Raw genomic sequence first — 12,900 nt, 5'->3', positions numbered from 1 at the left:
AAAAGTCCTCCTACTAACTAGACTGAAACTGTGATGGAAAGTCATCCTACTACTATCTAGACTGAAACTGTGACACCTTGAGCAACTGCTTTGAATGCTGATAAAAAGTTAGGGACTGAAATCACGAACATGCACAGGTATTCCATTTTTTTTTTTAAAACACATACAGAAATACAGATGACAAAATAGAAATAACAGAATAAGGACAATATATATATAGTTCAAATGTCACACATTTAGTAAACCTTGGTGAAAATGAGTTTTATTTGATATTGAGACTATGTACAGGAAAAAGATGCCACCCACATTCAAGTTTCATCTTACAAATGGGCCACATACGTAGTTTCACATAGCAACAAAGAAATACATCTCAGAATATGATTTACAGGACAATGGTTAAATATGTGATACCCACTTATAGCTGACCAAGAAGAGATTTTCTTTACATTACTAACTGGAAATACTTTCCAAAAGTGTCATTTTAGGTTTTCCAACATCAACGGTCCTAGAGGAGGCAATTATATGGATTCATACTAATGCATTTAAAGTATGGGTAACAAAACAGAATTCTTCATTCACTTGAGATTAAGTTCCTTTGCAATTGCTCAATGTTTACCTTATTAGTTGAGGGAATTTGTGGTGACAGGTCCTCAGGCAGTGACAGTATACTTAGTGAGAATCAAGATAACATTCTCACTTCAGTCAGTTGATTTCAATAACTACTGTCAACACAGGAGTCCACATCACCTTATTAGATTTCCACTTCCCATGCATATGCAGAGCAGTATGGTATATTGATCGACAATACATTGAGTGCTATTTCTTTTTTTTAACATGATGGGAAAACAAGCTGCATTGGAATAAGCCCTTTCTGGTTTTGCATCCCAAAATAAGGAATATAGATGCAAGTCACATTTAAAATGACCGGCTTTACAAAAATAAAAGAAAATACGCTTTCTTCAAATTTGGGGTAAAACAGTCAGCATTGACAGAACAGTCACTGTTCACAAGGCAGGTGACCATAACTAAAGTGAGAAAGCAACAGAATAAGAACGAACACATACAATGCAAACATGTTTGTTAAACCTTACATAGAATATGTCTTACTGTATGCAGTCACAGTAACTGATATGTGTTTAGAATTGATTTCAAAACATGCCTCAATTTATGTTTACTAGCTAGCCATAGTTCATACACATACTGCTGAAGTTAACATGATAGTGCTGAATCATTCAATAAACCCATATCAGCAGTAGGGACTACTTATAACATCTGTCATGTCATGCAACTGACAGTAAGCTCTCTTGACAGTCAAGTTTTACTGCAAATAGAGTACAGTCAAATATATAGGCACTTTACAATTGAGTGCAATGGAGCAGAATGTTCTCTTTTCAAAATGGTTTGAATGTCTATTTTTTTACCCTGTAGGCACCTGCAACTTACCACAGGTGAAAAATGACACAGTAAAAGAGATCACTTGCCTCCAACCAAATTCATTTGAATTTTGAATAATTCAGTCCACCAATTTTTTGACTTAAGTTAAAAGTCTCAATTTCATTTTCTCTCTTGGTCATGTGGTTGTAAATCAAACAAATACACTTGAAAACCAATAGTTTTTCCAATTTCAACTTATTTTTTAAAGATCGTAAACAGTGGCAAGTTTGACCGCTACTGTAAGCGGCATATTTAGTGAAACTGTTTTTGTTTTCACTCTTGCCAGGCCAGTAAAGTGACAGTTCACTCCAAAATCTAAATTTCTCCAACGATGTTATATTGTGGTCTAATGTCAAGGGGAGTCCATGGCCCAAGCCTAATGTTCTGTAGCTCCAGCTATTCAGTGTGTGCCTCAGTCTTAAAGGAATGGAAAAGATGCACAACATCTGATTCCATCATTTTTCCCTTTCAGTTCACACTTGTAGCTCAGTAATTTGGGTGGTCATTTGAAGACAAAAAGTTGCATCAAACTAATTACAACATGCATGCTATAAATCACAAACTATTTGGCTTTTATCCACATCCATCGTTTTGATTTGATTATTTGAGGAGAACGCAATGTGAATTTCCAAGTTCAAGATATGGGTTATCCTGCAATTAAGCCGGTTTCTGATTAGGCTAGAAAACTTTTTCTGCATCAGGAAATTCAAAGTTGATTAAGAATTTGAAAGAAGTTAGCTCCTTAACTCAACCCTCTTTTTGAAATGGTTTCATCTCAACATTAGACAACTATGAGAGCTGAAATCTTCGATCTTTGGAGTGAACTACCACTTTAAAAAACGTCTGTTATGAAGATGGGATTCATAATAGGTTCGCCTTACAGGAACAACTATTTAAAACCCACAGTGAAGTGCTACAGTGAAGAACTAGGTTCAAAAGCAATTAACAGACAATTCAATTGAACAACAAATGGATGGCAGTAAGAGATATTCAAGAAAAATGCTTTTGACTTATGTCATTTGTTGAAACAGACATTCCAAGACCGTAAACAAATACATTCCTATTTCAGCAATGCGCTAGCATTATGCATAAATGGAGGCAACACAGTCATCTGAAAAGTAACCATTTACATGACTCATTAGGAACAACTGACACATGCATAATTTTTGATGTGGTGTTTTGTTTTACTACATTGTAGAGCTCAATTTAAATCAAAACTGTATAGAAAATGAGCATTTCGCTACACCCGCAATAACATCTGCTAAATATGTGTGACCAAATACTTGCTTTGAAGGCCTTTTTCTGAGGGTCACTTCCATTTTTGTCATGCGGTCATTTTGTTTCAGCTATAGCCTATGTACAGGATATCAGAATGCACATTTTGGAAAATGTTCAGAAACAAAAATGAACCAAAATAATTTGCAGCGAATTAATCTGGATGGCACTGTAAGAAAGTAGCATACTGGAGTATTGCAGTTTGGCTTAAACAGTTTTTTGTAGAACGGTGCATTTCTACATATTCTAGTGATGCAATGGTATGATTTCTCATTTCCGATTTGCGTAAGAGTCAAATATTATTTCTCAAATATATATTTGTACTTATCATTAACTCATAGTTGGCGAACTATGCCACTTCCCACATTGGGATTTAGTTAAAAAGTAACATTAACATTTTCTGTATATACACACACAGTACAGTAGAAACATGATCAAACATAGCTACCGTATAAAAATGTCAAATGTTAAGAGAAAAACAAAAAAAAAATGTAATATTGTGTTCTTTATAAATGGTTGACACTTGACACTAAAATGGTTGACACATTCTCAGCCCATATAAGGAAACATCCTATTTAGCCAAGTTGCTCTTCACTTACTTCCATCTCGCTATATTAGCTTTCAAAACGGAAATGTCAGAATATGAAACAGAGTAAAATAAAAAGTTTAAGTATTTCAGCTCTACAAGTTAGCGTATAGACGAAAACTCTGCCCATTTTAACCTCTTTTGCAAAGTTCTACATGTGTTGTGGGACTCATTTAGCTATGAGCATAAAATGGAATGGTTCAAATAGTTTTCTACCAGACCCTAATCTGGAGGGAAGAACCAAATATGAATTCTAAGTAACATTGTTTTTTTATCATAACAATTGTCTACCAAAATAATTGTATTTGCGTTTGTAAGTTTCCCTTTAAGGAGAAGAAAGCCTCCCCATATTTGCACTCTCCATCACAAATTTGAAATCAACATTTCCTTTTTTTTTTTTACAAAACACCCATAACTCATTTAGAAAGTGTACCAGTACAAAATACAGTACAGTGATTTGTCAAACTTTACACTACATAACCACAAATATTGTCACTGACTAGGATTCAAAATTCCTCTCAAATACAAGAAAATGTTAGAAGTTAAGAAAATACACTGTCACATTAGTTACACTTAAAAACAGTACAATACTCAATATGTAAGGCAAAATCAGGTGATCTCACAGTGACAAGTTCAACAGGTTTCTGAGGAGTTTGTATCCTTCAGATTTTCAGGAGGCATTCAATCTGGATATACATGCAAAGGAGAATTATGGCCATCTAGTTTGGGTATTTGCATTTTCCATGTTTACATTGTCACATTAGCGTAAGCTTATAAGCATCTGTTGAATATGTTTTTCATTAGTTAAGATACATTTAAAAACAGCATTGGCACAAGATGAAACCCAACGATTGCGGGCCCATGTAAGTGATGAAAACACAATTGCAGATCCTATCCTATATTTTAAGGAGGCCTTATCTGATTATATCTAGTGAGATGTCGTTGCAACTGGCAACCGTAAGAGCAAACATGGGGAGGATTTGTACTCCTTAAGTTTAACAGAGCAGCTTAATACTTAAATGAATAGATCCATAATCAGTGTAGTTTGCACAATACAGTTAGAGCAGAGACATTGGCTTCAAACTCAAACACATTTTGAAATGCAACAAAAAACATTCAACTGAAGTAATAAATATTTCAATAAATAAAAATCCATCATACGCATAACGCAAACATTAACATTAGGTTGTCAATCAAAATAAAGCTTTGAGTGTGAAGTATAAAGCGTATATGGTTGGTAAGGAACGATATAGGGATGGTGCAGCTAGTGGCTTTTCACTTTTTAAATGCATGTAGATTTGTAGAAAAATAAAAAACTAAATAAAAAGGAGATATACAATCTTTTATCAAGTGTGACACTGTGGGATATATGGTAAGAAATTAGAGATAGTTAACGCAGCAAGCTAGCAAAGCACTGACCAACCAACAATCTCATTGGAAATTACAACAATTCCATTCCTGACCTTAACAAGTCTTTGCATGTCCTTCTCCACAATGGGTTTTGGTGGCTCATCATTTCAAAGGACTTGAGGGTGAGTGCGAGGTTGAATAGCTGAATGGCCATGCCTGGTTTCCCTTTCTTCCTAGGGTTCTTTTTTGTTGTTGGCCACTGACAGCATTCTGTATTACAGCCTATCCATCCTGAACGTGTCCTCAGTGGCAGTGTCGGCCAGAACCATGTCGGGGTCATTGAGCATGTGCAGTCCGTCCAGGGTGAGGGGGTCGATCTTCAGCTCGTCCAATGGGAACGGAGAGTCCGCGTCGAAGCTGACATCACCGACGCCGGCCAGTGAGTTGGTTAACTCCTTAGAGAGGCTGGGTGGAGACTCGCCTGTCACTAAAACGCAACAATTAGGGAAACATTTGACATTCGTTAAATCAAAGCAGCTGCTAGTTTATTAACAGTATTACTTTAAGTAACAGTCTTCACCCTAAATAATCTGTAACAAGAAAAACTAAATACAATTAATCTTACAAGACACGTTTTACTCATACTGGCCAAACTTCATAAAACTATTTACTAATCAAGCCAGGATGAACAAATAACTTGAATAGGTGTGTACAGTGCCCGACTAAGTTGAATTACATGACAGGCTCTCTAATTGACTCAGCTGCTGCTCGGTACCTGTGAGGATGATGTTTGGGATGTTGCCATGGCTACCGTAGCCCAACGGCTGGGACTGGTGCAGACTGCTCCCTGTGAGGCCCATCATAGCTGCTTGTGTGTAGTTGAGGGTGGAGCACTGGCTGTACAGGCTATTGGAGCTGATCGGGTTCTCAATCATATTGAACTGTTCGAGCTAAGCAAGTGAAAAAAACAAACATGTAATAGGTCAAGTTAGGGAATAGAACACAGATCAGGCACAAGTTGTAATATGTGGGGATGTCGTGGCTGTGAAATTCATGGCCTAGTTTGGTGTGGGTTAAGTCACCTGATGGGAGAGAGCGTTGGTCTGCCTTGATGCTAGCTGCTGGTCGTAGAAAGAATCCCCAAATATACTGCCCACCACTGGAATGTGCTGAAAGAGACATTGGACATCTGATTAGGGTAAAACAACAAAAAAAGGGTTATGAAAACTAATAGACTTACAGTCAATGGGTAAAGCCTTTTCTTGGGTATCTGAGGGATATATAAGGGAACATTACAGTCATGAGACATCACAAAAGGCATGAGGCAATTCACAAGCCATTCAATTACAGTTAGGTAAATGGCTGTTCATGATGGCACAAACACCAACATCTCATAACTTCATAATGCCTATTCAGGCCCAAAATTACCAGACACAGCATGATTAATAAGAGCCACATCCACATAAATGTTTCATCAGAAAGATGTGAACCCTAACATTATAAAAATATGGCGCAATAGGCCTTCATTTAGAATATAGAAATGTCACAATCGCCATCTTGTCATTTTTAGAGGTATGATATTGTAAGCTAGGAAAACAATGCTGTAGCACTAACTAACGACAGCAAATAAATGCAAATGACTTTGGCTAGCTACAGTAGCTAACTTGGCTTCCTGTGGGGTGAGGTTATTTGGCTTCTGTAGTTTCTCTACTCGCAACCCCACTGCTGTTTCATGCCTTCAAAACTGACTAGGTCCAGTAATATTTACCATTTGACACATTTTGTGATGTATCCACTTTCTAAGGATGTATTGATTGTCAAAGTTCGCCAATATAAAACAAACTTTGGCATTCAGTAACACAATAGAAGATAAAAAAACAGAACAATAAGTTGGTGGAAGATTACATTTTTACAGCTAGTTACAGTACATGGAATCAGACACTTTCAGAGGAACAGAACTAGAAAGAGGTCAAACCTATTTCCCAAACCTCTGGCACTTTTTTGTAAAATATGCTGGAAACAAGGCCATGTAAAACAGGAAACAACCAAAGCTGCTATCAACGTGTTGGACTAACTAAAAATAATCATAATTAAGGTTCTATGTAGGTGCTGCAAATACACAGGACATGCACTGAGTGTACAAAACATGAAGGACAACTGCTCTTTCCATGAATTAGACCGACCAGGTGCATTCAGGTGAAAGCCACGATCCCTTATTGGTGTCACTTGTTAAATCCACTTCATAACAATGTAGAAGGATTTTTAAGCCTTGAGAATATTGAGACACGGATAGTGTATCTGTGCCATTCAAAAAGGGAGAATGGGCAAGACAAAATATTTAAGTGCCTTTGAACAGGGTATGGTAGAAGGTGCCAGGCGCACCAGTTTGTGTCAAGACCTGCAACATTGCTGGATTTTTCACACTCAACAGTTTCCCATATGTATCAAGAATGGTCCACCACCCAAAGGACATCCAGCCAACTTGACAACCGTGGGAAGCATAGGAGTCAACATGGGCCAGAATCCCCGTGGAATGCTTGACACCTTGTAGAGGTGGGTGGTGCAACTCAATATTAGGAAGGTGTTCTTAATGTTTTGCACACTCCGTGTATATTGGGTTCAAGCAAAAACACAAAAAGCTGCTATGCGACAACACTCAAAGACCTGAGCCAATATGATAAGCAGACAGCGAGCAGTGGTCTGGAGGAGAGGAGATGGGGGATGTGATTGCTGACACCATGGAGGGGAGCGAGAGGCTGGAATGAGCAGCAGCTAGACCAATTACAGCCAATTTTTGGCAAAAAACCCTCCCCAACAAAGCATCTTGGTGGTTTCGCCCTTACTTGAGGCGAGCCGCCAGGGGAGAAGCCTTGATTGGAGACTGGGGAGGTTGGAGACTGATTGGCCGGAGAGCCAGTCTGATTGCGGTACTGTTGGAGGGAAGAGTGTTAACCGGTGCAGAGTTCCTAGACACAGAGCACTCAGAAAGGGCCCAAGAGTCTAAGGTGGGCTCTTACACCATCTAAATCACAAACCAGTTCACTCCCCCAAAAAACAGCCACTGCTGAAGGGGACCAATGAACCAAACTTTGTAGGAGCTAGAATTTCACTGGGTATTAACAGTCAAGGTATTGACAAGCAGGAAACTCAATCCAACAGAAGAAACTTGAGTAAAGAGACTGCACAGCTCTTAAAGTGCAACTGACACCATTTTAGCTACTTTGCAGATACTGTATGAAAAAAAACAATTATCAGCCCAAAATATCAAATTCACCAACTTCATAAAAGGTTTTACAAATAGGCTCTATTTGAGTCAAAACTCCATTGCTTATAGTCTGACATTGTTGGCAGAATAGATTAATGCCCCAATACATTGCTTGGTAGTCCACTAAATATTGCTGTTCGGTTGTAAATCACAGCTGGCAAGCTACATTTGCTGCTTGCCATTCAGTTGGCACTCACTCCTAATTTTGGACGAAAATACAAAAAGTCTGGGAATCTCAAACCCATCAAACTCGACAAGGCAAGGATCTTGTCATAACGTGGCTAATAGGCTAGCTTAACTAATATGTATTTATTTAGCAAGCTAAAAATCAGAGCCTTGTAGCTAGCTAGCTGCTGGGAGAATATAATGTCATAGTCTGGATGAGTAGGCTGACCCCCCCCAAATATCATTTGAATAACAGCGCAAAAGCCCTGTGATTTTAATGTTTCATTCCATTTGGATGAGTTGTGAGTTTACTCAACAGTTTAACAAGGTCTAAAAAGGCACAGCAGCAGGCCAATTTGACTGTATCTTTACTTGATATGGAGATGTCCTGTTGCAGATCCTCACTCTCCCAAGACGTACTATAATAATGTGGCCCCACATGCTCCTGGCTGGCCCAGTTATTCAGGGAAGCTTAAGGAGTGCACTGCCTCCAATCTGAGCCGCTATTCCTCATGCACCTAGAACCTAACACTTCAATATACCCAAAATATTTACCATTTCACTTTTTAAAATGCATTTATATGTGGCATAAACACAACCAATCACAATGTTCATCTGATTAGGCTACTTCAAAAGTTACCTGTATACATGCGCACGTCTGTCCAAAATATAATTCCATTCAACCATTTCATGCGAGTAAAGTTCATGTCGGATAAAAAAGGCCAAGACATGAGACAGCATGCAGTTTATTAGGCTACAGATGAAATATGATGAACTTCACTGGGTGGTGAAAGTGCAAGGTGATGAGCTTGATGCTCCTTTCAATAAATACTGAGGGTCTTATGTGACAATGATGCTTGGCTGCTGTTAGACAAATTATCTAGCAGGCTTTAACTGCACTGTATCTGCGAGCTGTTGGCTGGAGCACACGTGCAAATACCAGAATGGGCACATTCACTATACCTACACAACATTTTGTGGTAAAACCATCAGTTCGTCTAGAGTTGAAAATGAGATGGAAACCCATTTAACTTGTATTCTTATTCAGTACATGGGAATCTAACCGCAAAAGTTGTGCACTATGTATTTAATAATAAAAAAATATAACTAGGCAAGTCAGTTAAGAACAAATTTGTATTTACAATGACAGCCTACCAGGGAACAGTTAATGGTTAACTGCTTTGTTCAGGGGCAGATTTTTACCTTGTCAGCTCAGGGATTCAATCATACAACCTTCCGGTTACTGGTCCAATGCTCTCACCACTAGGCAACCTGCCGCCCCAACATAATGGTTCACCAGCAGCACCAAACATCAACAGAATACTTAAAGCTACAGCCCAGCCAAAACAAGGTTGTAAGAACGCCCTCACACTCATTTGGAGGTCAAGCATCTCCGTGTCTGTAGCTACAGTATGTAATTGTATTTATGTAAAAGAAAAAAAGGGACTAGAATGGAAATAAGTCCAACTATTGTGCAATCCCAGTGATATTTTTTTTAAAAAATGTAATGGGTCTTTTTTTAACTGTCAAATAAAAAGCTTTCAAACTGTCAAGCAGACATTTCACCAACAGAAAGAAACATCTGTTACATAAGACCAAAAAGTAGAATGACATTCGAAGACAGTCAAATCCAATTTTATTTATTTGTCATATGCGCAGAATACAACAGGTGAAATGCTTACTTAAAAGCCCTCACCCAACAATGCTTTAAGAAGTTAAGAAAAATGGGTTAAGTAAAAAAATTGTATAAGTAAAAAATTGAAAATAAAAGTAAACAATAATTAAAGAGCAGCAGTAAAATAACAGTAGCGAGGCTAAAGTCGGAAGATTACTTACACTTTGGTTGGAGTCATTAAAACTAGTTTTTCAACCACTCCACAAATGTCTTGTTAACAAACTATAGTTTTGTTAAGTCAGTTAGGACATCTACTTTGTGCATGACAGGTAATTTTCCAACAATTGTTTACAGAGATTGTTTCACTGTATCACAATTCCAGTGGGTCAGAAGTTGACTGTGCCTTTAAACAGCTTGGAAAATTCCAAAAAATTATGCCATGGCTTTAGAAGCTTCTGATAGGCTAATTGACATCATTTGAGTCAATTGGAGGTGTACCTGTGGATGTATTTCAAGGCCTACCTTCAAACTCAGTGCCTCTCTGCTTGACATCACGGGAAAATCTGCCAAGACCTCAGAAAAAAAAGAAAAATAATAATAATAATAATAATAATAATAATAATAATAATCTGTAGACCTCCACAAACCTGGTTCATCCTTGGGAAAAATTTCCAAACACCTGAACGTACCACATTCATCTGTACAAACAATAGTACGCAAGTGTAAACACCATGTAAACACCACGAAGCCGTCATACCGCTCAGGAAGGAGACGCGTTCTGTCTCCTAGAGTTGAACGTACCTTAGTGCAAATCAATCTCAGAACAGCAGCAAAGGAACTTGTGAAGATGCTGGAGGAAACAGATCCACAAGTATCTATATCCACAGTAAAGTCCTATATCAACATAACCTGAAAGGTCGCTCAGCAAGGAAGAAGCCACTGCTCCAAAACCACCATAACAAAGCCAGACTACGGTTTGCAACTGCACATGGGGACAAAGATCATACTTTTTGGAGAAATGTCCTCTGGTGTGATGAAACAAAAATAGATTTGCTTGGCCATAATGACCATCGTTATGGTTGGAGGAAAAAGGGGGAGGCTAGAAAGCCGAAGAACACCATCCCAACCGTGAAGCACGGGGGTGCTAGCATCATGTTGTAGGGGTGCTTTGCTGCAAGAGGGACTGGTGGACTTCCTCATGATGCCGTCTATTTTGTGATGGAAAATTATGTGGATATATTGAAGCAAAAAGTAAAAGCAAAAAGCAAAAAGTTAAAAAAAAAAAAAAAGTTAAAACTTGGTCGCAAATGGGTCTTCCAAATGGACAATGACCCCAAGCATACTTCCAAAGTTGTGGCAAAATGGCTTAAGGACAACAAAGTCAAGGTATTGGAGTGGCCATCACAAAGCCCGGACTTCAATCCTATAGAAAATGTGTGGGCAGAACTGAAAAAGCGTGTGCGAGCAAGGAGGCCTACAAACCTGATTCAGTTACACCAGGTCTGTCAGGAGGAATGGGCCAAAATTCACCCAACATATTGTGGGAAGCGACCCAAAACATTTGACCCAAGTTAAACAATTTAAAGGCAATGCTACCAAATACTAATTGAGTGTATGTAAACTTCTGACCCACTGGGAATGTGATAAAATAAATGAAAGCTGAAATAAAATCACTACTATTATTCTGACATTTCACATTCTTAAAGTAAAGTGGTGATCCTAACTGACCTAAGACAAGGGATTTTTACTAGGATTAAGGTGTATGTAAACTTCCGACTTCAACTGTATACAAGAAGTACCGATTCAGAGTCAATGTGTGGGGGCACTGGCTAGTCAAGGTAATATGTTCATACAGGTAGAGTTAAACTGAATATGCATAGATAACGCTTCTGCTTCTTCTGAATCCTCTTGGACCTAGACTTGGCGCTCCGGTACCGCTTGCCATGCGGTAGCAGAGAGAACAGTCTATGACAAGGGTGGCTGGAGTCTGACAATTTAGGGCCTTCCTCTGACACCACCTGGTATAGAGGTCCTGGATGGCAGGAAGCTTGGCCCCAGTAATGTACTGGGCCGTGCACAGTACCCTCTGTAATTGGAGGCCGAGCAGTTGCCATACCAGGCAGTGATGCAACCACGACTGTCTTGATGTATTTGGACCATGATAGTTTGTTGGTGATGTGGACACCAAGGAACTTCAACCTCTCAACCTGCTCCACTACAGCCCGTCGATGAGAATGGGGGTGTGCTCGGTCCTCTTTTTCCTGTAGTTTCCTGTGGCACCAAAATGGCCAGGTGTCTGACCTCCTCCCTATAGGCTGTCTCATCGTCGTCGGTGATCAGGCCTACCACTTTTGTGTCATCAGAAAACTTGGTGTTGGAGTCGTGCCTGGCCGTGCAGTCATGAGTGAACAGGGAGTACAAGAGCATACATCCCTGAGGGGCTCCCGTGTTGAGGATCAGCATGGCAGACATGTTGTTACTAGAGGTTGACCGATTAATCAGGCATGGCTGATTACCGATTGTTATGAAAACTTGTAATCTGCCTTTTTGGGCGCCGATTATGGCCAATTACATTAAAATCCACGAGGAAACTGCGTGGCAGGCTGACCACCTGTTAGTGTCAAAAGGACCTTGTAGGTGCAAGGAGCCAAGGTAAGTTTCTAGCTAGCATTAAACTTATCGTATAAAAAAACCTCACATAATAACTAGTCAACTACACATGGTTGATATTACTAGGTTAACTTTTACTTTCTTCTCCAACACTGTTTTTACATTATTTAGACCAAATTGAACATGTTTCATTATTTATTTGAGACTAAATAGATTTATTTATTATATTAAGTTAAAATAACAAGGTTCATTCAGTATTGTTGTAATTGTCATTATTGCAATAAATATATATAAATTAATAAATCGATTTTTAATTAAAAAAAAATCAATTAAAATCGGTATCTGCTTTTTTGGTCCTCCAATAAAATCGGTATCGGCGTTGAAAAGAAAATCATAAATCGGTCAACCTCTAGTTGTAACCTACCCTTACCACCTGGGGGCGGCCCATCAGGAAGTTCAGGATCCAGTTGCAGAGGGAGGTGTTTAGTCCCAGGGTCCTTAGATCAGTGATGAGCTTTGAGGGCACTGTGGTGTTGAGCTGTAGTCAATGAATAGCATTCTCACATAGGTGTTCCTTTTGCCCAGGTGGGAAAGGGCAGT

General features: G+C 38.9%; 1 protein-coding gene across 1 annotated transcript in view; it reads right to left on the bottom strand.

Moving 5' to 3' along the window:
• Positions 1–246: 246 nt before the first annotated feature.
• LOC139370872 (CREB-regulated transcription coactivator 1-like) overlaps positions 247–12,900 on the bottom strand; it is a 35,017-nt gene continuing 22,363 nt past the window's right edge. The window contains exons 11-13 of the mRNA XM_071110759.1: positions 5,728–5,814; positions 5,421–5,595; positions 247–5,132 (exon numbers count right to left, since the gene is read on the bottom strand). Coding sequence (XP_070966860.1) covers positions 4,921–5,132; positions 5,421–5,595; positions 5,728–5,814 — 474 coding nt within the window. The 3' untranslated portion in view covers positions 247–4,920. The remainder of the gene's footprint in view (positions 5,133–5,420; positions 5,596–5,727; positions 5,815–12,900) is intronic.

The sequence above is a fragment of the Oncorhynchus clarkii genome, chromosome 1 (genome assembly GCF_045791955.1).
Source record: "Oncorhynchus clarkii lewisi isolate Uvic-CL-2024 chromosome 1, UVic_Ocla_1.0, whole genome shotgun sequence".
Taxonomy (NCBI): domain Eukaryota; kingdom Metazoa; phylum Chordata; class Actinopteri; order Salmoniformes; family Salmonidae; genus Oncorhynchus; species Oncorhynchus clarkii.
The sequence above is the reverse complement of the archived record's forward strand: the minus strand, read 5'-3'. Positions and strand labels throughout refer to the sequence as shown.